This window comes from Scleropages formosus, chromosome 10 (genome assembly GCF_900964775.1).
Source record: "Scleropages formosus chromosome 10, fSclFor1.1, whole genome shotgun sequence".
NCBI classification, from domain to species: Eukaryota; Metazoa; Chordata; class Actinopteri; order Osteoglossiformes; family Osteoglossidae; genus Scleropages; species Scleropages formosus.
This window is the reverse complement of record NC_041815.1, coordinates 17,720,593-17,745,834: the sequence shown is the minus strand read 5'-3', so window position 1 is coordinate 17,745,834 and position 25,242 is coordinate 17,720,593. Positions and strand designations below refer to the sequence as shown.

At 41.1% G+C, this 25,242-nt stretch overlaps 1 protein-coding gene across 1 annotated transcript in view; it reads left to right on the top strand.

Moving 5' to 3' along the window:
* Window positions 1-1,075: 1,075 nt before the first annotated feature.
* The window catches only part of LOC108928722 (endothelial cell-selective adhesion molecule-like), a 29,316-nt gene continuing 5,149 nt past the window's right edge, over window positions 1,076-25,242 (top strand). Inside the window, exons 1-4 of the mRNA XM_018742788.2 lie at window positions 1,076-1,405; window positions 23,307-23,452; window positions 24,355-24,556; window positions 24,642-24,797. Coding sequence (XP_018598304.1) covers window positions 1,345-1,405; window positions 23,307-23,452; window positions 24,355-24,556; window positions 24,642-24,797 — 565 coding nt within the window. The 5' untranslated portion in view covers window positions 1,076-1,344. The remainder of the gene's footprint in view (window positions 1,406-23,306; window positions 23,453-24,354; window positions 24,557-24,641; window positions 24,798-25,242) is intronic.

The window sequence follows — 25,242 nt, the reverse complement described above, 5'->3', positions numbered from 1 at the left end:
CTGGGGGTTCTGGACATGGGGCATCTGGGTCTGTCTTGGTGGTGGTGGTTGTGCTGGTGGTATTATTATTATTATTATTATTATTATTATGGGGTTTACATACAGATGGAGTCTTTTAGTCAAAAGACTGCTATTTCAAATCTCACTTGCTCCTGTAGTATCCTTGAGCAAGGTTTACCCTAAAATTGCTCCAGTAGAAATTACCTAGCTGTATAAATGGGTAAATAATTGTAGGTAAGATTGTAAGCTACTTTGGAGAAAAGCATCTGCTAAATTAAGAAATATAATACTAATGGGAAAAAACACACTTTTTCTTCATTACAAGATATGAGAATTAGCTCCTCCACCACCAGTCCATACTTTTGGAGTACATGTTTTTATTTAATCAAAGGTTCTCATTGAACTTGGGCAGCGTTTCTATGGAAACCAGCCAGACCTCAGAATCCAGGCAGGAGACCAGCCAGGAGCACTGGAGGTTCTTGCTGCTCCTTGGGTAATAAAGTGGAGGACTGCGTGTTCCTCAGAACCACTGCGTTTGTTTGCTTGCATTGCTGCCCCTGACGAGCTACACAGAAATAAGAGGGATCTGGGAAATAGGCTATGGATATTTTCATGAGATGATATATGTACAGTACTGCTGTGGTTACAGCCAGGTGGCATTAGCTGTATAATAAAAAACAAAATTAAATACATGTGGGGGATGTACCTGTTGGACTCCAGGATATTCCAGGAAAAGCCTTATTATTCACACAGCATTGTGTCTCCAACAGCGCGCGGCCCTGTCCATTCCGGGAAAAACTTCTCACCTCAGTGAAGGATTCCTTAGGTTTAATTGTAAAGCTGAAAAGTTCCCATGCATGCGGAGGTTTAACACCCTACAAGGGCGGACAGAAGGCGCGACGCACCTGCGGAGGAGAAGGGGGCGTGTCGACTCGCAAAGGGGGCGTGGCCACAGGGCACAGGTGCGGAGGGCAGCGGGAAGCGCCCGGCGCTGTTGTTGCGATGAGTCTCGCGGAGACCGAGAGAGGAAAAGCCCGTCGTGTCTTGCTTCGCTGCGCTGAGTCAGTGCGACCGAGAGAGAGCCGCCAAATGTGAGCGACCGGACTTTGTCCCGGGATGCGGAGACAGATATGATTAGAGTCCTAACCAAAGCAGAGCCGCGCTCTTCCAGCCCTCAAGGCTTAGGTCCTGCTGCTCTGCGCTGTTTCGCTGGTGCCGTGGCGGAGTACCTGCTGTGCCCTGACACCGTGAGCTGCGGTGCCGGACCCTCACCTGGGAGCGGAGAGGTCGCGGAGCGGCGCACGTGCGCGGACGCCTGGACGGACGGCGCGCTGGACGCTGGACATGGACACTTCGAGGAAACTTGGCGCGCTGCTCTTTCTGGCGCTGCTCTGGGCTCTTCCAGGTACAGTCACGGTGCTGCTGCTGCTATTTTTGTCCGCGGGCTCAACTGCAGTCTTTGACCTCAATTACATGACAAGGTTAGAGGCTGGATAACATGAGTATAAGATCATGAACGACGTCCTGAAAGCCGTCTTCCTTTTTAGAGCGTGGGGAAAAAATAATACTAACTGTGTGATGCTGTCGACACCCGGCTATATACTTTCTGGTGAATGTGGGCTTGGAAATCTATCTAAATGAAACTGGGATGGAGTTGAGAGAAAATTTCCTTCACATAATAATCGAGGCTACTACAATATTAGGTTGTTACTGCAAGCGATACACCTTTTTTATGTGCAATATGATGAGTAGGGTTTAACAAAAACAATGATTATTTGCAGTTTCCCCAGCTGTTTGCTCACTGATGCCACTTAAAACTAATTGTTTACATAAGTATACTTTCAAGGGGTTCAGTGAACACATGTCGCCGGCGTCTATTAAGCGTGGTTAATAATTCCGCGTTTATTATCTTTACGCGCATTCATGCCTAAAACTTGTGGCCATTTGGCGTTCATTCATTGTGTGGATAATTCGGATTTACTGCGCCTTTGAGAGTTCTGCTCAAGGGAACCGTGTGTGCTGGGCTATATGCAATTAGTCCGCCACGATAAATGGTGATTCGAAGGTTGTGACTCCAAAATAAAAGCTGTGATTGCGGTGTGTCTCGGACAGACTGGAGAAAAGCCGAAAAGAAGAGGGACAAATCGGGCGGCTCCTGATGCGCACAACTCACACACCTGAAATTACTGTGTCCACCAGGAGACGTGTATAACTTCTTCATGCATTTTTCCGTTATCTCGGTCACCAAGAACATCATGTCATGGTCAGCAAGATGTGGAGCTCACTGCCCTGTGGCACGTGCTGCATAATAAAGGAAATCTTGACTGACAGGATCTTCATAACAGGATTATAAGCAGCAGTGATGGTGCTTTCTAGTTTTTTTTTGTGTGCTTTATTGGAGATGTTATATATTTTTAGAAATATTTTTTTGCAAGCAAGAAGCATCATGTGCATCTACAGACGTCCTATATCCGTAGTTAAATTATTCAAATCTCCTACTTCATTTTAAAAAAAAAAAAAATATTTGATAAGTGCAAATTAGAAGCATAACCAAGTGATTTTATTCCACATAGAAAAAGTATCCTTTCAAGCACATAAGATCAGTTTTATCATCTGTTTTTGTGCAGCTAAATTATGCACATCTGATAAATAATTAAAAAAAAAAAAAACTGCATGCCTTATGGCTGTCACACAGTGGTGATGCCTTCCTTGATAATTAGACACACAGCCTTGATTCCACTTCTGCCAATACAGCATGTCTGTATTACATCATACCTACATACAGCACACACATATGGGTGTGTCCTAGTCCTTTTTGTCATCCATCAAGCCATCTCCATAAATGGCCTGCCCTGTTAACTCTTATCTGGTCTCAATGCTATACAAACTCACTCTTAAATATCCAACACCAAAAGTTTGATTTCCACTTGGTATTGTGTAGAAGTAATCAGTCTTTCTATACCTAAATTTTCTAGTTGTGCTCCACAGTCAAAAAAGCATTAAAACACTAAGATGTGAAGTACTTCACACACACAGTCTGAAACTGCTTGTCCTGAGCAGGGTCGCAGCAAGCCGGAGCCTAACCCAGCAACACAGGGCATGAGGCTGGAGAGGGAGGGGACACACCCAGGACAGGACGCCAGTCCATCACAAGGCACCCCAAGCAGGACTTGAACCCCAGACCCACCAGAGAGCAGGCCCAGGCCAAACCCGCTGCACCACCGCACCCCACTGAAGTACTTTAGGTGTTTGTAAAAATACTGTATATCCCTCAAAAGCATGGCTATTTAATGATACTCCTAAATACCAAAATCAAGTCAGAATGTGTCTAAACATAATCATGTTAAAATGCCAGCATATTTATATTTAGTTATACTTTTGTTTTATTTTAAATATTCACTTGCAGCATTCAGATTGAAATAATAGTGTAAACTTTGAACACAACATTTTTGTTGTAATCTGTAAAATCTAGAAACATTAGCTGGAAAATTTAACAAAAAGAAAAACCTTTGAAGTGATCTTGAAGCCATAGGTATCTTCTATAATTTCCAGTCACTTTTTTGTCCAGCTTTAGATCGAAAAGGTCATAAATGTTTATATTTTATCTTTAATTTATATTTAACCTTCAAAAATAATAGCATGTCTCAATTTCTCTTGCATCAGTACATTCCAGTACGGTTAGCATCTGGGTTTTAAATACTATACTGCATGTCTGACTGCTGTTTCTCGATTACTTTACGCTTGTGAGTAAAGAGTGAATTCTCTTCCGAAACATACAGCAGAGTTTACTGACAGTACCTGTTTATTGCCAATCAAATGTGCCAGTTTGAAATTTTATCATTATTACAAATAGGAAAAAGTAGATGATTAAAGGGGTAGCATAGGATATGAATAGGATTTGACTTTTTTGGGGGGGTGTGGGGGGTCAGCTGCTAATTGACAAAGTGTGTCTTTACTGAGGGAAAATGTGGCTTAAAATAACTTAGACAATGAGAAAAGACCATTCACACAAGGCTGAAAGAATGTGCTTTTTGCAGCTTTCTCTTTCTCTGTCCACCAATTGTGTACACTTTTTTTACTTTTAAATCTGTATTTAGAAAGCTCAAATGTCTTTGTAAACTCCTCATTCGTATCTGGGGAGTGTGTAGTGTTGGTGATGGTTTCTACAGGACTACAGAAAAATGGGAGGAAACTAAATTAAGATTCTGCTCAATACGAAAGCAGAAGCAGCTGGTTAAAGCCTCGGAAGAGTGAGGTTTGATTAGATATGACTTCTGCCCAAGGTGACCCTGCTAACATGATCTCCAGTGACTTACCTGATTCTGGACTCCCGGGAGCTTTGTTTACTTGGTTCTCAGGTTACTCAATTCACCTCATTTTAGGGTGAAACCATTAACCTGTTCTCCAAGTGAATACATTATCCTGACCTCATGGATAAGCAGCCCAGGCATGGATAGGGTAATTGTACCAAGAAACAGACCATAGTCTGTGTGGTCCTGTATATTTTGCATAATAATAATAATAATGAATAAAAGAATTTACTTGAACATTGTACATTACAGTTCTACACACAAAACTTTCTATAGCTACAGCACATGGTGACAAGTTGCTAATGCTTCTTCTCTTATTTAAGGGGATATTATGCAGAATGAAGGTGATGTATTTTGAGGTACAGTTGTAAATGGATCAACAAGTTGACCACATTGATAGACTGATATCATTTTTTTATGTCAAAATTAGAAACACACGGAGTACATTACTTGGTGAGACTCAGGAGGAATAAGGAGCATGCTTTATGGAGATACTCTAGCTCTGATGTCTATACATGTCAGACGATGTCAGTATAACTTAAAATTGCACTAAAATATATTAACATATATTTGTACATTATATCAAATATGGAATGAATTTCTTTTACTCCAGTGCTTTACCTAAACTATTTTACAGTTCAATAAGTCAGTAAAAAATCACTTGTGTTAAAGTCAGATGGTGATGTGTAAATTTGTGCAAAATTTACACAGTAATAGTTGCAGGCAACAGGCAAAATATAGGACCTATATAACCTTTAAGCCTTTTCACAAGGCAATGGACCTCCATGAAGTGTCATGACAGCTATGGTGTACTTTGGCATGGATTCTACATTTGTCTGAAACTGTAACGGAAGGAGGCAATACCATTTTCTATAAGAAATTCCATCATTTGGTTTTTTTGATGATAGAGGAAGATGCTCTCTGAAGCTTCAGCCCAGAATCTCCTATAAGTGCTCGACTCTGTTCAAAAGTGGGAACTGGCAGCAGTTACGTTAATATTGTTTACTTTATTATCATGCTCTTCATTCATTGACTACTCATGAACTGTGTATTGGCACACTGTCATCCAGGATGATTTCACTCCCTTTATGATGGATGTCTTCATTGGTATACACCACTCACGTTGTAGTCAACCTGTTAAGAAAAAGGTGAAGGACAATTCATTTGACCAGACTTTTCTCCACTGCTCTGCAGACTATGGTATGTTTTCACCAGTTTGGTCACAAACTACAGTTTTTGATGCAATAACGGGTATATACACAACCCTAACAAAACATGACACGCCGTGATATTCTCAATGGACTATTCTTGAAGACATTTCATTTCCTTCAGTCAGAATGTTCAAGTGATTGTCTTTTTCTTATCATTTTAATGCATACACATCACGGTCAAGGAAATTGTGCTTCCTCCCATTGTACCTAGTCTATGATGTCTCTCTCTTCAACTTTTATGTCAGCGTTGCTTTAGTCACTTTTGAACATAGAAAATCAGCAAGTTGAAGAGTTTTCATCACTGAAGGTCCAAACAGTTGTTCCCTCAACATCAGCCTATCCTCAGACTCCCTGAGATCTCGTCTTCACCTTCACTCTCTCTCCCTCTTTTGTTCTCAGTAAGATCTCTTTTATGGGCTAAATTGTTCTCACTTTCTGGACGACAAGAAGTTGTGCTGGAGAAGGGTCACACTCTAGGGGTGTTGCACAATATGCAAGCATGCCTTTGTAGAAATCACTCCTGCTGTCTTTGGCTTTCTACATCAGCCACTTCACTGTTTTTAGTGACTTTTCCACAAATCCATTTGACTGAGGGAACCATGGACTTGAGGTAGTGTTTGCTGAAGACTTTAAACTTCACAGTAGGAAATTGTGATCAGTTATTGCTAAAAATCTCATTTGGTATTCCATGCATTGAGAATATGGACTTAACGCATGTTATCACAGTATCTGCAGTAGTAGTATTCAGTTTGCACACTTCAGGGTAAAGATAATAGTAGTCTGATGCAATGAGGTAATCTCTTTCATTTTATGTGAAGAGGGCAAATGCTGCCTTTTGTTATGGTCTCTCCAGGGTGTGCTCCGTGGTTTCAGTGGTTCTGCTGAGTTACCTGACTGATATTTTTGACACATGGCACAATTTGATACTTCAGCTGTCACATCAAGGTTGATTCTGGGCCAATACATTACCTCATGGGCTCTCGATTCCAAGATGCTGTTCATGAATCTTGTTCAACACCTCTTTCCTTGGGGTTTTCGGTTTGACAGTTTTGCTTCCTTTGTAGATTTTGTCGTCAACAACTCTTAATTCAGCCCCGTAGTTCTAGTATTCTGTTATGTCTGGTGAGCAGTGCTGTTTCTCTGGCCATCCATTCAGTAGGCGTATTATTTGTTTCAGTGTATTTCATGTTGCATAATTTCTTTTCTCAGCTCCAGTAATATCCATTTTTCCATCTGAAAATGTTACTGATTCTGTTATGTCTACATAAGCTTTCATTTCTTCTTCTGCAATGGATCTCACTGGTACTCCTTGATCAATTGATTGGGAAACTGTTTCTGCTATATACGTCTTCCATGGTGTATATAGGTCATTTTCAATACATAACATTGCAGCTTAATCATCAATCTTTTGTATTCTCAGGGGACAGTCATTAAGTGGCTTTTGGAATAATTTCGCTAACGGTTTGTGGTCTGTCTCTACACTAATTTCCTGCCCTGACACAAACTGATGAAATCTTTCACAGGCATACGTGTTGCTGAGCAACCTTTTTTCCAATTTGTTCATACTGTGTTTCAGGATTTATCATATATCTAGACAACATGCCACTGGTTGCCAGTTTTCATCATATTTCTGCACAAGAACTGCACCGAGTCCACTCTGTGATGCATCTGATGAGATCTTGATGGGTTTTGCCAGCTCATAAAACTTAAGTACTGGTACTTCTATCAGTTGTTTTTTCAGATGATTCCAGGCTGTCTCATGTTCATGGTTCCATTCTCAATCTGCGTTTTTTTTCAGTTAGTCTTTGGGGTGCAGCCATTTTCTCTGATAGACTGGGTATGAATTTCCTCATGTAGTTCACCATTCCATTAAACCTCTGAATATATTTTTTACACTGTGGCCTGGGCATGTTTTTTACTGCTGAGATGAAAACACTAATGCCTTCACTGCTGATGATGTCTCCAACAAATGTCAATTCAGTTACTCTAAGCTGTCGTTTTGTTCGGTTTCAGGTTTGCCCTTCTGGTACCTTTCTCAGTCTGTGATCATGTTCTTTTTTTGGATCTGCCCCATACAATTCTGATATTCACTGATGTGTGTATGCCATTCAGATGCTCATAGATCATGTGTTTAGTCTGATGATACACTTCAGGAGCTGATGAAATACCAAATGGTAGTCTGAAGATTCTGTATCTGCTATACAGAGTGTTAATGTGCACAGTTTTGAGCTGGCTTCATCCAACTTCAACTGCCAGAATACAGAAGATCCATCTAATTTCACAAATTAACTTCTAATTTGTTGGACTACTTGGAATTTTCAATTTGTTCTTTTGAAATTGCCAACATGAGAAAAAAGTGTTTTTATGAAACACTGTTTCTAATGTCTTAGGTCCAGGCATATCCTCAAGTCTCCATTCTTTTTGTCAACAACAACCAGAGAACTTATTCAGTTGCTTCGTCTATCATCTTTATCATATCCAGTTTTACCATAATTTCCAACTATGCTTTCAGCTGGTTTTGGAAAGCAAACGGTACCTTTCTACAGGGATGAATCACTGTTGCTATGCTTTTGTTAATTTGTATTATGTGCGCTCCTGGCTGGCAACCTAGTCCTTTAAATAAGATGCTATATTCTTCTACCAGTTTATTGTAGTCTGTTTCTGACTGATTTTCTACATCAAGAACTGTCTTTACTAGGTTCAGTCTCTCACATACTGACGAGCCCAGTGTCTCTTCAAGTCTTTCTCTGCTACAATAAATTTAAAAATTTGGTCTCCATTCTTGTAAGACATCTTGGCCATGCACTTCCGTTTCATAGGTACGTCTGCACCTCCATATGCTCTCACTTTCACTTTGGGAGTTTATCAGGTTAATTGACAGCAGGGGTTGGCTTAATTACATGGGTTCAGGTCGTGGCTTTGGTGGACTTTGGGGCTTTCACCTCCTGGGGTCATGACACATCCACAGAGAATCTGTCTTCATTTGTGTTGACTGCATCTACAGTCTACTGCATCATTTGCTTTGCCTCTTGCAGCACTTTGCATAATGATTACTTTTGTCTTAAGTCTTTCAATAAGCTGGATATTTTTGGCAGCATGATTTTCTGTGTCATTTTTATCTTTGATTGCCTCTTTACAGTTTTTGGCATATGTGTTCACATGTGTGTCCCATTTTTTAAACCGTCCACGATGTACGCATCATCACTGACAAGTTCTATAGGTCTGTTTTTATAGTCTCTGCAGCTCTACACAAAATTGTAGCTTTTTCCAAGTCAAGATCTTGCTCACGTAAGTGTCTCTCAGTGTATTGCAATTCCACACACGATTTGGTCTTTCAGGAGCGATTCCATCATCCTACCGATTTCGCACCATTCCGTCACATACTTGTTGTTGATCGTCTTGCCGCTTTTCTGAGAGCATATAAAGAATCTGTGCCTCTAAAGCGTCACATTCCACTTCGGGTTGCAGTACGCTTCAGATTTGTCCATTATTTTGTTCAACTTCATATTATCTACCTCTTTTTCAAACTGGAAGTTGCTATTACATATGGAGCTCTTCTTCACTCACCACATGGAGCAACATGGACGCTTTCCTTTAATCGCTTCTTCTATCTGCCTCTATCGCTGCAAGATACAATTCAAATCTCTCAACTTTTTACAGATTTTGGCTCCGTTGCTCGTAAGCTGGAGTCTATGTGGAGGCTCTAGGCTATTCCTTCCATTTATGTTTCTTTCAGCTAATTCCTCTTGCTTGTATGAGCTACTGCTTGCTGGTTTATGTGCAGGCATTTTGCACGGTATTTGCAATCTCTTCATTTTATGACTCTTCTCTTTGCATTCCTCTTCCAGTCCACCTCTTCTGACATCATGTCATGTTATTATTCTGCTCGTGGGTTAATTAGCACAAGGACTGTGGGAGAGTATAACTCCTAATAAACAATTTATGGACATTATGCAGCTGTCAATAACTGTCTTGCGCTTTCTCCGTGTTCCTGCCAGAATTCCAGGCAGGCATTCCTAATTCAACGTTGTGTACTGACCAGGTATCAATAAAAACTTAGCATTACAGAAATTAGCTATAGCACATTACTCTAAAATTGTATGTGACCCAATAAGTTTACTAGTACCAGTAGTAATAGCAGTACTGTATTTCTACCGGAAGGGGGGTGCGGTGGCGCAGTGGGTTGGACCACGGTCCTGCTCTCCGGTGGGTCTGGGGTTCAAGTCCCGCTTGGGGTGCCTTGCGACGGACTGGCGTCCCGTCCTGGGTGTGTCCCCTCCCCCTCCGGCCTTACGCCCTGTGTTACCGGGTTAGGCTCCGGTTCCCCATGACCCCATATGGGACAAGCGGTTCTGAAAATGTGTGTGTGTGTATTTCTACCGCCGCACTGGAAAACTTGCAAGCGCAACACACATGCATACGATATTCAGTGTTTATGTATTAATTAACCTTTAATGCAAGACACAGAACTGCGAAGACAAAATATGTGCATGAAGACAATGCAAATGAATTTCCACTCAACAAACTCAGTATCTGTCTTCTATGTAGTCAGTAACTGTGTTAGATGTTATGTTACTGCACACATTCAGTGCTGTGCTGTGCTAGAAGGTCTGTAGTCATTTTATAGCAGTCATGTTCGAATTGCAAGGGATTTGTTCATTGGATTAGTTTGCAGCTCTACCTTTGTGTTCGTGGATATTGTGGAGCTGGATACAGTCAATTCCTCTATTCTGGAAAGCAGTTTGAACTTTGAAGCAGCTTCTTGGGCCAGTTACTGTCAGGCAAAGACCGCAGTCAAGGTTGAACCACAAAAGCATTTCTCTACTCTCCTCTAATTGTGACTTTCTCATTGTTTCTTTATTGCCTTTTTTACATTTATTTTTTATTTTTGTTTATTTTTTTCTGTTGCAGCTTCGGAGATCATGAATTTTTTTGAAGGAACGATGCATTTGTCATGCTCAAAGTCTTTGAAGAGAAAGCTTTGAAGAGGAAGGGGAATTTTTAAGGGGATGCTAAACAGGATCTGTTCGGATTAAAGCAGGATTTGAAGGTACTTTAGTTGAACATGACTTTCAGGGTTTTGGGAGAATTGCAAGATGCTGCTCGTTTGGCCAGCTAGAGATCCAATTCCAGCGTAATCACTAGCGATCCACTTTAACACTCAACACAAACCCCAACCCTAAAATAGCACTCCCTGGATGTGATATTAAACATGACGGTATGGTCTTATATGAAATTTGTCATCTCAGCTGCAATGGTTACTTTTCAGCTGGAAGCTTCCATTAAGTAACATTCAAGGGTGCTGAAGCTGAAGAATGAGAACTGGTGACTGACGCTCCCCGATTTAAATGAGTGACAACACACAGCACCAGCAACAAAAACGCAAAAAAAAAAAATTAAATCTTTTGTGCTAATTGTGGCAGAATGCCCAAAGATTCACCTTTTGCACTGTGTAATCACGAGCGTCAGGTTTGGAAACCTCTAGAATGTCTTCATAATAGTTTCTCTTTAAAATTGTTTATCCTACATTTCTTACAGTCCAAATTTATTCTCAGTACATCTTGGGATTTTTTTTTTGTTTCTTCCGCATCTGAAATCACACTTTGAAGACTTTGGGAATCAAGATACCTCCTCCTGCAGCAGGTTTGGTCGCTGCCTACCCTTGCGACAGACTGGTGTCCCGTCCTGGGTGTGTCCCCTCCCCCTTCGGCCTTGCACCCTGTGTTGCTCGAACCCGCTTAAGCGGTTGTTGATATTGGTTGGTTGGTACCTACTCCTGAAATATTGTGGAATGTCATTGTGTAGTTGGTCCAGACTGGGCCTCTGGGCATCGTGGTTTGGGTGAGAGTCCCACTGAGTGTGCAGAGGATACAGATCATATTGAGATGCACTTGTCAGCTGGGGGCTGTGGACTTATTGGGTTACACCAAGGCAAAATGGTACTAGAGCCGGTCGTGTGAGGCTAATGCAGGCTCACTGGGGTCGATCCCCCAGCACCTGAGCTTGGGGGAGCAGTGTTGTGACAGAGCAGCTGCTATGTCTCTCTCATTAAGTCCACCATCTGCAATATCTGTCTCCCTTGCAGTTTGTGCCCCTCCATAACTGTCAGGTACTAAATAACCCTCTAACTCCAGCAGCCTTCGGCGCCACTTATCAAGCTCAAAAGCGTAGTAACTGTGATGCATGCACTTTTTATGAAACAAATCCATACATAAGGCACAGTAAACACTACAGTAGTCTTGTTGTACTCACAAAGTTTTTTAATTTTTATTTAACCCTAAGTCCCCATGTAGTGGATAATTCCCTAAAATTTCTAGCTACTTTTAAGACTATTCCCTTTGGGATCTAAATTCTAATGATTGAAGGAAAACCATTAACAGCTATTCCTAATCTTACATCTCAGTGCAATCAAAACTAAGATGATCTATTTCAGTTTAGAAGAGATATCGCTGTGTTTCCCCATTGTTTTTCTCACACTTAAATGCCGTTCATTGTGATTGTTAGGCTGGAGAAACAGACCTATCCCTTCCTGGGGCAGACTCACTGGGGAAATTAGTGGCATCTATGGCTCTCATCTAATCATAAGATGTCTCTCTGTAAAAAATTAAATAGTTGAACAGTTATACAGCTTCCTCTTCTATCAGGTGTGTAATTTTTCAGTTCGACAGTACAGTCTCCAGGAGTCCTGCACAAGGGGATTGTTTCAGAGGCCTGATATACGATGTGTACAACAGTGATTAAAATAGACAATAAAAGAGGGAAAAACACAATTTTATACCAACGTCAGATCTGTAAACTAGAGGTTCTAAGAATACTCTCATCAGTGGGGCTGTCGCAGAGAGGGAGAGTTGATGGTGTCACTGAAAGCCACCATAACAGACACAATGCTATAGATTTTGCTTTCTTAATCAAGCTATTTAGGATTACGCAGGACAATGCTGGAATTGTCAGGGTATCAGCAAAATGAGCTCCCTGGTTTAAACCTCAGAGGAGTATGTTAGATATGGAGTCCAGTGTTAGAGGAATTTCAATGCTGGGGGATGAGATAGGGGTATGTCCAACCCTATGTTCAAACAGAGCCCTTCAAATATATTCAGTCACCTAAAAGGCAATTTTTTATCTGTCTGTCTGTGGATTTCTAAAATCTTAGGTGTGTAAAGAATGATAAAATGAACTATTCATTGTAACTATCATTTGCAATGCTGTATATTTTCAATAGGGTAATGTTCGTTAGGTCTGTTAATGTAACAAAATATATGGAATATATGAAGATGTGGTGATTCTATTAAAATAATTTAACTGTGTATGGTGGAAGAATCAGTACGTAATTCCACCACGCAACCAGGTGAAGCATAAGCCTTCAGCAAGTAGTCTTGTGTGTGTGTGTGTGTGTGTGTGTGTGTGTGTGTGTGTGTGTGTGTGTGTTCTTAAGCTTATTGCTTTCTTCGCACGTTATGGGTCTCAGAGCAGTATACAGGACAGCATGCACAGCAGTACTGGCCACCTGTATTTTGCATGATGGGATTTTCACACATACACAGTAACCACAGAATAACAGTTATTACAAGCATTTCTTAATTTTTAAAACAAATTCTAGCTTCAAACACTAGATTCGAGGTTCTTAATGAGAAATGTCCAGAAGGCTGTGAGTCTTGCTATAAAAGCAGCATATCTGTTTCTGCACATGTGTGTCTCCATGGAGACAGCATGCATGTCGTTACAAAGTCAGGGTGCGAATATGTGCGAGGAGTCAGACTGTGAGCAATTCCCCCAGACGACCAGACCTCACATATTTGTTGTCATCTCCAGCCACAAGTGGAAGCAGTTGTTTTGCCTTCATGTTTCTTGCTCTCATACCAAGCAGCGTGGAATAGACTTGGATAATGATGCTTGTAACAGAAGTGCCACTACTAAGGATTGTGAATGTGTGGTCCTTTGCCATCTCTATCTTATTTTCCTGCTGCAATGCAAAGCTGATTGTTTGTCTCCCAAATGAGAGTGCTGCAAAAATATGTCACAAGTCCAGTCTGACATTTAGAGGGATCAATAAAGCTTAAAAGCGCTGCGTGGTGCCAGAATACGTTCACGCTTTGATCATCTGGAGAAGAAAAGAACAGATTGATTTCTCACTTCATGGAACACAGCCATGCAGAATGTGACAGGACTGCGCGGTGTGGCAGTTGGGGAAATGAGGCACCTTAAGTATTAATAAAGCTGCAGATGTGACAGCATGTTCCAGGAGACATAGGATCTGACATGTAGACTTCAGAGGAAGCTTGGTGGTCCCCTGCGTTCTTCTAAAAAGCCCCTGTGCAGTGAAGCTACAACCAGCCAGCTTCAGGATCCTGACAGTAAGATGAATGCACAGTTAAGTCTTATGTCATAGCTTTGGACAACGAATGAATAATGCAGACTGTAGTTTAGTCTCGACAGTTGTACTTGTTAGACAAATGCATAGAAGTCCTCTGTCACCCAGTACAATACCCAGGAGGGATAGCAGCCACAAGGGCTTGGACCCTCAGAGGCTTACATTTTTCCCTTTGGCTGTAATTATGAGTTTGTTTTCCTCTCCACAGTTGCCACCTAGCCTATTCTTTTGTGCATTATATATGTTTCACTATATCTGAAATTTTGTCTTTTTCAGTAACCTTGTTAAGCAGTACCACCAGCTTCAGTGCTTTGTGTCACTCTGGTGAGAAGAGCGCTGTGTAAAAATAAATTAAATGGCTACCTCATCTCATAAGACTACTGAAGAATCTTTTTTAAAAAAATGTATACATTTGTCCATTTAGACGGTAACAGTTGTCTTCCATTTTTTTTCTTGTCACTGTTTCTTGGAAAGCTCTGCAGAGCATTTTTTTTCTTTCTTTGCCTTTCTATAAATATTTACTTATAACAGGAACGACATTTGGCAAAGGATAAGCTCCCCCATCCCAACCCCCACCACACCCTCCTCAAAATAGGTCTAGCTGCATTACCAATTACTTGTATGTTTCGAAACATAAATTGTGTACTAAAATGTAAAAAGTTTTGAAAAAAGCCCGAATGTAAAATGCTTTTGTTGCTCTAGAACTTACGACTGCTGCAAAGTACGTTAAACATCTTTGCTTGCAATGAATTCTTGGACCGAGCATGACACAGGCAACCAGAGTGTCGTGGCGAACATGCGTAACAGCTTCTGAAAATGGTATCCACCCACTTGTGTTCCAGCAACAAACATGAACCTATGTGTAATGCAGTTGTATGCTTCATTTTAAGAAGAGTCACTAGATTAAGATGCTTTGCTCTTATGTCCTGAAATCTGCATGTCCCCAACTCCTTACCCTTAAGGACAGCTTGGGAGCGTAATAGGATTTAAGTGTGGAGAGTCAGCTTAGCGACCTGGCCTAAGGGATATCGCCCAATCTCCATCTCAGAACACACACCGGGAGCAATGAGGTGGGGGCTGGGATGAAGATTCACAACAATAATTGAGCAGTACCTCCCCTTTTGCCGTGTCACCTACTGCTAATCAGCTTTCCTACAACAGGGCTCCTGCTACACTCCAGCCAGACCTGCAGACCTGTCCCTTCCCCTTTTATTATAGCTCTAATAAGTATCAGCACTGCAAAAATACTACTTTGTCACATTCTGCAGAAACACAATAGGCATAATTTAACTACGGTTTTGAATATGAGCAATTTCAGTTTTCATATGTTTAAGTATACTTACATGACGATAATGCTGTGGAGATAATGTAACGGTTATTTCTATTTCTTTGCTGCATTTTTAATGCACGGAACCTACACAAACATGAACAAAGGAAAAATAAAAGCTTCTGAAGAACTGAATTAATAGGTTTACTGGTATATACATTAATTCACAGAATAAGTTGCCTTAAAAATTTTATTATCATTATATTGTTCCAGTCACAAAAATTATTCAAGCATATCTACTGTATTATATTTATTTAAATGCATTTAGCAAACATAATTATCTAGTGTATGACTGAGTGGATATGTGCATGTGATTGTGATTCGAATGAATGAATGAATGAATGAATGAATGAATGTTCTGCCATCTTGTTAAGCACTCTGAGGCAACTAGCTAAAGTGACTGGAAATAAAATACAAATTTACTTTCTATGGTCTTGTAAATTATATTTGTCCAGGAGGAGCAAACTAGCACTTAAAGCCCAGATTTTTCTGCTGTACTGTATAAATAGGTTGCTTCCTTTCTTCCACCCTGCTTCTTGTTTTGTCCCTTTGTGTGAAATACAGGTGGCCAGCACTGAAGGATGTGCAAGCTGTCTTGCACGCTGCTCTGTGGCCAATAACAGGTAAAAAAAAAAAAGAAAAAAAAGCAATAAGCTTCTTAAGAACACACACACACAAACTGATTCTTCAACTATGTATACAGTTAAACTATTTTACGGGATTCCCAACACCTCCATCTATTCTGTTACATTAACTGACCGGATGAACATGATCATATAGCAAATATACAGCATACTAATTGCAAATGATAGACTTAGAATGGAAATTGCTCATTTTATCATTCTTTTGAACACCTAAGATTTTAGAGGTCTAAATAGATAAATAGATAGCCAGCCCACTACAACAGACTGGTAGAATATTTGCAGCTGTGACCTCTCCATACTCCGAAGGACCTGAACCTTCTGAAAATGTAAAGGTGACTCTGACCTCTTTTGTATAGAGTCCCAGTGTTGCTAGACCACTCCAAACAGTTGTCCAAATGCATCCTCAGTTACTTACATGTCTCCGCAACCTCTCCATCAATAGCCATTGAATACAGTGGACCCTTGGAGGTTATGAAGTATAACATCATTTCTTTCACCTTTCCAGTGTTGAGCTGAAGTTGGTTACTTAGCACCACTCAAGAAAATCCTTATTATGACAAGTAATATTTTCCAAAGCTACTGAATAACGACTGAACAACTGAAATATACAATTAAAATGTGTTTAAATATAATACAAACTTTTGTAGTACAGTCCATTTATTGGGGCTGCTTAATAGAACTCAGTGGTGGAAAGTATGCCCTGTAGACAGTATTTTTACTGCAGTTGCTTAGATACTTCCAGCATCCGCATTGGAGATTCCAAATTAACTTTTTACTACAGCTTCCAAATGTTAACATTGCTATCCTCCATTTAACTGACACTTTTCTCCAAAGCGATTCACAATGTTAAGCTACTTAGTTATTTACCCATTTATACAGCTGGATAACTTTACTTGAGCAGTTTAGGGTAAGTACCTCACTAAAGGGTATTACAGCTGGAGGTGGGATTCGAACCTCTTACCTTTGGGTCCAAAGGCAGCAGCTCTAACCTTCACTGCCTCATACTGCTTATCTTATATCTTACATACCACATCTTATTACAGCATCCCAGTTGCAGAGTCACATTTTTAGAGAATTTTGGGATTTATCTTCAGAATCTGTCTCATTAAACTTTTATGATAGGGCACAGTTACTGTCAAAGCCACCTATTATGTAACATAATCCAGCCTGATTACTGCCTGTCCCATGATACAAAATGGAGTTCTTTTTCAATGTCTGTGCAAGAACACTCAGAACATTTGTGTTTCAGTGTAGAAGCTGTCACTCAGTGGCTTTTCCCATCTTTCCCATCATTTCTTAGATTTGTCATGCATGCCGTAGATCACTTCAGTCTAGTGCTTGGGTCACATGAACTATTAAGGCATAGAGATTTCACATCAAAAGGAATGCGCTATCGTCGTATTTAGTAATCAGACAGGGACGTGTTCTGTAAAACTGAAATGAGCTGAGTGCGTCATTTGCAGCAGGTCAGACATAACTAGTTACATGTTAATTTGTCCCAAAGGCTGACTATTACATGCAAAACATTGCTTCTATAGTCAGATCTCTTATCGGTGTGCTTAAACGAGATTAATGTTCCGTCCTTCCTATCTGGAATTTTGACTTTTTATCGCTGTCTTTCGAGGATGAAATGCCTCAGAGTCCATACATTTTCAGTCTTTATCCATAACTCTGGCCCATCATCACAGCTATGAGCAACCATTGGAATGCAAAGCTGAACATGAGATCCAGGGACAGCAGGACTCAGCTGGATGGAGGCTTAGGGATTTTACTTTGCCATCCAGCCATCCTCAGTGTCCAGCTGGAGGAGAGAAGAGCTTGGGGAGAAAACATTGCAATGGGTAGGGAAACACTGCTGTCACCTCTGAAGCTTTACCTGATGCACTGCCAGGCCCAGAGCTGCCTGTGGGACTGAAAGAACCCTGGAGACCTTTTCCAAATGGTTATCAACCCCAGCCTGGCAGCACTGTGTACCACCTGGGGCCCTCTCTAGGATCTGACCCCCTCTACTATTTCCAAATGCTGATTTTTCCATATTTGCATCCTGAACAGTCTATACGCACAAAAAAAAAAAAAACCATCTTGTCTTTCATAATTTGGCCATTCTGGTGAAATGTTCAACCCAAATAAATTTGTTCTATGAAAGGAATAAGCATGGTACACTGCACACTGTGGCTAGTTTTAGAGATTCTTCAAAAAGGCGTGTAGCACAATGTGGGCTGTTAGTCGCTGTGGGTTTCTTCACTGTTGAGTTCTCCAAGGAAGATAACCATGGTAAACTGTACACTGTGAATGTTTGTTAGGTCCACAAAAGAAGAGAAGCACAGTATGGTGCATACTATGGTTGTAGTGCCAGTCAAAAGTTTGTGCATGCTTGCTGAGAATTGTTTTTTTTTTTTTTTTTTATTCGGTTATTTGCACAAGCTTGGAGACCAGTTGTAAACCAAATAAAAAATAAAGAAAAATTATAAGCATGTGCAGTATCTCCTGGCAACATTCCAGATACCTTTGCTGTGGTCATTGTTGTAGTGTTTTGTTATTATTGAGTGAGCAGATATGTTTTAGTCTTCATCTCTTCAAGGACTGTTTGCTTAGTTTGCCATTGTGCGGTATGCTCTGAGGCCTAAAATGTGGCTGATTATTCAGTTGCTAACTGGCTGCTGCACCAGCCCTGTAATTTCACACTAAAAAGAAGGAGATAAGTCAGAAAATCAGATCCCGGTTTGTAATTAGAGCTGCCTGCTTCCAGGAGCTGCTCTCCGAGAGCCTTATCTCCCTCGCGCTGCATGCTGGCGCTGAGGCAAGGCCTCCAGATAAAGAGATTCTCCTCATCCTGTAATTAAACTAATGCTTTATAAATATTTCCCTCAAAACCCGAGGTAGGGGCTGGGGGTTTGACAGCTGATAGCTGACGTACGTTTCCAGTCCAGATTTCTTTCCTTTCGCTTCAATATGGTCGACAGCGGATGGAAGGCGACAGATCCCCGTGAGTAAGTGTTCATACGCATCAGGCTCCTAACAGCCCCGCTAAACAAACAGAACAAATGTTCAAAGATTGGCGGCTGACGCTCGCACGGAAAGTACAAGTAGAAAACATGTACTTAGCTTTTGACTACTGATGGAAAGCTTTCGGTAACCTGGCGTTTTTGTGTCTGTTTAGCAATGTGGGGCAAGAGGAGAAAGGATACGTTAACGCTAATCTGCCGTGCAGGTATAAAACTGTAAGAGCCCATAAACGCACGCAAACCCACACAGAGCCATCTTTCTTGCAGATTTTTGCAGAACTTCACTCTCTCCCACTTTAATGGAATAAATGGGTTTACATCCCATCAAGAGAGAATTGTAATGCGAAAAGAATGTAGGGTCTGAGGATTTGGTATCCTTGTAGGGATATGTTCAAGTTAGCAAAACGCAAAAGGATTCCAGTTGAAGAACGGAGATAAGCTTTTACTACTTCTTAGCTTGGAATACAGCCCACGTCCACCACTGAAGTCGCTCTTTTTTTTTTTTTTATTGGTTAGCAGCATCATAGTACTGTATGTCTAATTTAAAGCCACTATTTGGGTCTTAAGACAAAATTTTCTGCTCTCTGAGGGATCTCAGTCTCTTTCCAGACTTACTTCATGCTTTGCCTCTGATAAGGATTTTGATGGCAGATCAATTACACTGGGTCTCTGCAGTTATCTTCGTAACCCCTTACTTGCCGAAACATTGTGCTATTTTACATAAGACTTCATTACCTGGCGAATGTGTATGAGGACATAACGGTCACGTTGTGTGTTGTCACAAACATTTCGTGTGCCCCTCCGTGAGAAACTGCTGCCAGTGAATTCGCACTGAATTCATTTAAACACAATCAAAACTTAAGAGGGATTTAAGGGTTGTCTGATGAGATAGCGCACTTAAAATAGCTGAAAATAGCTGCACAGATTAAGTTAATGTAATCCAATTTAAAGGAGCCTCCCCCAATATTCATTAAATTCCATCTGTTATGAGTTGATTCAGGTTCTGCCAATCATCTTGGGATGGAAAATTTCTCTTAACGTTCACAAACTCCAGCCCTAACCCTGACTCGGCAGCATTCACCTGAGCTGGTTGTCATGTTGAGGTCTGTCTCTTATCCGTGGTCTCCGTAGCAGGGTTGGACCATGGTTAAAATGGAAAAGTCTACTTATTATATTATCTTTCTCTAACAGGAGACACATTTAACAGGACATTAATCTAGTATTTGGCCAGTGTGATGGGAGCTTCATCTGATCTGAGACATCTGGGTGCGTAAAATTTGAAAAATGTCTAGTACTCTGTTGTATTTACACTTCTCTAATGTTAGTACTGCATTCTTTCTTTCTGCCAAGCAGATGTTTTCATCTTAAAAACAGTTGTTTTCTGCATGACTTCAGTTTTTTTGGGATAAAATCTGCAATGGGAGACATTCAAAATTTGTCCCCAGTTTTAGACTAGCGTAGCGGAAGCTACTCTAGTAAGAAACGGTAAGCTACGGACAAGGAAGTAAGATGGCAAAGAGGCAGTGAGCTTGAACCTGGACTAATTTAGCATGGAGCTATTGAGATGGATGCAGGTTTAGGTTTATCGCGGTCAGTTAGCACAAAAGCAGTCCGTTCGTATAGAGGAAGTGATTTAACACCGGGGCAGTGAAATAGCACAGAGACACTAAGTACAGTAATTCCCATGTCAGGTCACTTGGTTTAACCCCTGAACGGAAGGATCTTTCACGGCTCGGCTCACTCTTTTGACTGCTGTCGACCTCTTCGGCAGTCGCTCTTGAAGGTTTGCTGCCCCCACAAGGCCACTCCAGTTACTGATTTTGGCTTTCAAATATTAGGCCCAGTGGCTTCCTCTTGAGCAGCGACGCTTCCAGATCTTTATTAGGGGTTTTAAAAATCTCAGTGCTAGGTGGTGCAGTGGTGCACTAAGAATGCACACACAGCTTGTTGAAACAACAGACAATTTATTTCAGAAGACACTCTTCACATTCACACTCTCCAAATCACTACAGTGTTTATGCTTCCAGGCTTTGGTTTTTACAGACAAATTGCATGTTTCTTTAGGGAAAAAAAAAAAGAAGCTATGGCAAGATTAGTAAAAAGTCATACGGTCTTTTTTGGTTTAAAATTCCAGTTTATAAGGAAGTAGGGATACAGCTGTAAGTAGCGTGTGGATTTGGGGGTCACTGGTTCGAATTTGTAGTGCCTCTGAGGAAGGTACTTACTTTGAGTTGCACCAATAAAAAAAAAAAAAAATGACTCAGCTGCATAAAATATGTTAATAGCTTAACATTGTATGTTTCTTTGTAGCAAGGTGTCAGCTAAATGAACACATTATATGCTTTTCCACTGTTCAGATTTTCTTTTAATTTTCAGATGGAGTGCTAGCAATAAACCTAAAACTGCCTACACATTGGTCATGGCCCTGTTCTGACTGTAGCTTTCCTTTAACACTCCAACTTTTGGCCATTTCATACTGGCCACTGTTTTGACTCCAGCTTTTTGGCCTATGAGCCATAGCCTTGAGCTCACGCTTCCTGTTCTAACTCCATCACTCCGGCATGCAGGATACTGCTTTGACTCCATATCTTTGCTCTGCCCTCAACTGTCTGGCCCATTGCTGTGCCCAGGATGGCACGGTTCCCCTCTCTAAACTGCCATCAGCGGCACAGATGGAGCCGGAGCAGCACAGAGGGATTAGGGAAGATTTTCCTTGATTTAATAAACAATTGCGATGAAACAGTGCTGCAGATAAACCTGGGTGAAGAACAAGCAGAGAGGCCGAAGAGGAGCACAGCATGTCAGCGTGCATTACTGTGGCAGCCCAGTCCCAAGGCAGGTCTCCCTTCCCCCAGCCAATGGGAAGCTCCCTGACTTCTGATGAAAAACAGAATTAAGCTTTTACTACTGAAAAGATTAGCGAGGGAAAACAGCAAACATCCAGAGGTGAATTGACTGACAGCTTAGTGTAAATAACATCATGGTAATTTACACTATATCTAATTTAAATTCAGGATTTTCTTGCAGAGGTAAAACTATATTTAGCTGCACTGTTTTATTTGTGCTGCAGAGTAGATGATGGAGGAAAGGATGAGTTTGAATATTTATAGATACAAATTACTCGTTATGAGATTAACCGGAGAACAAGCCATTCAGCTTTTCTTTGCATGTGCACCAGTGTGATTGAGCATATTTTTTTATCATCTTTAAGTCCAAACAGGCAGAGCTCGACTCATGTGAAGTGTGAGATGGGCTTGAGGGATTGGGCTACGGATTGCTGGAGGATTAGGCAGTAGGACTTAACAGATACACAACAGAAATTAAACAAGAGATTCTATAGAAATGGGGTCACCGGCGCTCAGGGTATAAGAGAACTCGTTGCTGTAACTTTAAGCCCAAAAGGTCCTTGACGTCATAGCAGCACTGTCTCAGTCCCTGGCTGAGGCTTCGGTCCAGAATTGAGGGAGCGCGGAACTGGCCGCGGCTAGACGGACTGACCGCTTGCTTTCCCTGGATGCCTGTGCAGTCAAGGATTCAAGCTGGCTGACCAGGACAGTAGCGGCTGCTGGGATCAGCTGATCCACCTCCAGCTGAGTGGTTCGGGGGATTTCTTGCCTTGTGAGTGCTTTGCGATTCACACTGGGGTTCTAGGCTGCTCACTAACTCACCGAGTGTCCGCACTTTCACCTAGTTTCTGCTCAGAACTCAGACGGAGGTCACAATGCAGATGCTGGTCAGGTGGTTTGGCCAATCTCTGTAAATCCATATGTTGTTAGTATAAGGACTGCTGGCACTTTTACACTTCTGACTTCTTCCATGTAATGTTTCATTGAAAGCTGTGGTTCACATAAAAGTTTGTTCCAGTTTGTTCCAAGAACATGCTTCCATGTCCTTCGCTGTAAAATTAGCCTTTACAGCATTTTCCACTGGAATGGCACCATTAAGTAAATATTTTTTCAGATTTCTTCAAAAAAAAAAAAAAATTATTAAAATAAGCATAACTTAGTATCAGTGATTCTGCATAAAATTATGTGATGAGTTTTATTTTTTTTAATCTTTTGGAAAGATGTAAAATGCTCCCAACACCCCATAAGTGCACTGCTGACCACATGGTTCACGTTTTGGATTCTTTCTGGTACTTACCCTAGAGCATGTTTTAACACTTTATAATTCATTTTCCCATAACGAGCTGTATGTTATTTTTGAGCCAGCTTTTGTAATGTGTCAAATCTTGCGGGTGCCTTTATCCTCCAGGGCCGGGGGGTTTACATGTTTGCATCTCGACAGGAGCATATTTGCAGGGATTAGTCCTGGTGCATATTTTGGATTATGATGTACGACAGACAGTGGTGCAACTGTGAGGTTAGTTTGAAGATAGTACCTTTAATGATGTGAATAAATGCACCACTGTGAATGAGGGTTTCTTGTGGCATATCCCCAGGTGATTCTCAAAGAGTGGAAATCCCACGAAAGGACATGGAGGTGATCAGGGGCCAGATAGTAGTCCTTCAAGCCTGGTACAGCCCTACATCCGATATTGACAAAAACACAGTCATATGGAACTTTATGGCCAATGACTCCAAGCAGGTGAGCACATGCATTTATGCTTACTGACTGTAGATTTTTGGTTTAACTTAATGTTGAAGGTGGCAATGTTTGGCTTTTCAGGCAGAAAGTTGGTGGCTAGACAGCTCAGCTGGGGTAGCAGCTCGCATAGCGGTTATAAGATACTGATTTATGCTCACAGGACCCAGGTTTTTATCATTACTCCACTTATTACTTTTGAGTGAGGTACTTACCCTGAATTGCTCCAATAAAAACTACTCTGCTGTATAAATGGTAAGTGTAAGTAGCTTAACAGTGCAAGTCACTTTAGAGAAAACTGCCACCTAAATGAATAATAATAATCAAGGCAACTGGAGCATGATATTAAAACTACTATTCTTTCAAAACATTAAACCAACTTGATCCATCAGAATGTTAGAGTTAAATTGTTAAAAAATCTAAGCTTAATTTCAAGTTGTACAAGTAATTATTGTTATAAAAAGGGTGCTTTTTGTCTTGGGCTGCATGGAGTAAAAATTATCTTTGTAGTTTAACTTGTTGCACAAAAGCTTATTGAAATAAAAATTAAAAATGACACAAACAAAAAATGTGCACATAATTTTCATAAAATTTCTTTCTGTGCTCATGGATATGCTTTGAATATTTTATGCTGTTAATCTGCAAGCCTTTACTTTAGAAGACTTTAATAATTAAGGTTATATATAGTTCATATATAAATTAATGTCCACTCATGTATTCCCATCAGGGTTTTGCTTAATGCAGATCTGAATTTCCCTCAGCAGTAAGAGGCCATATCTGTAGTTAAAAAAGGCACAGAAGTCTAAGATCTGCAGCAAACTAGGCTTTTGCTACCATTGAAAAATTTCTCCACTTGGTAAGACTTTTGAGATTGGCTTTTCTTTATATCTCTGGTCTCTGTCCAGATCATTTCATACAGTTCGGGTCAGATTGGAATTGGCAGCCCGGAGTTCAGGAAGCGGGTGGGCTTTGCACTCTCCATGCCCTCCACGAACCTGTCCATCTTCATCAACAACACGCAGGAGTCTGACTCGGGGCGCTATCTCTGCAATGTCATCATTCCAGGAGCCCCCGGCCTCTCAGGAGAGCTCCGCCTCAATGTCAAGGGTATTGTCTAGTTTTCTTGCGGCTTTGCACCGATCTGTATTGTGATGATGAACCTCATTCGTGTGCCTTTACTTGATCCCCGCAGTTCCTCCCTCGATCCCTGTGTGTAAGATGACAGGGACACCAGTACTCAAGGGTAATGTCACATTGAGCTGTAGATCCAAAGCTGGAAAACCAGTCCCTCAGTACAAGTGGACCAAGAGTGCACCTGCATCAGAAGTCTTCTTTTCTCCCATGCAGAGTAAGTACAACGTCACCATTTCCTGAGTTCTCAACCAATCCCACACACTCCCTCATTGAAAACTACACCTGAGACACACGCACCTCCACTCAAACTCACAGTCTACTTCCCATACACTCTCACTCAAACTCAAACTGTTTTGCCTATTTGCACACACTCGCTGAAACCCACACCCAAACGTAAACATTCGCACCTGACCACAAACCCCCACAGCCCCCTAAATTAATATGATCACCTGGCTCAAACCTGTCCCCATGTCGCACTCAAGTGTCGTGCATTCACCTGAATCATCATCTTCACTTCAACATTCTTGCGCTTGGGATGGGGGTGGAAAGTGGAGCATCTGAAACGCTTGTAAATACGTAAACTTCACACACCGAACCATGGAAACACAGAACCGGAAAACACTGGATACTTTTATTACCACTTTTTATGCCTACACCAT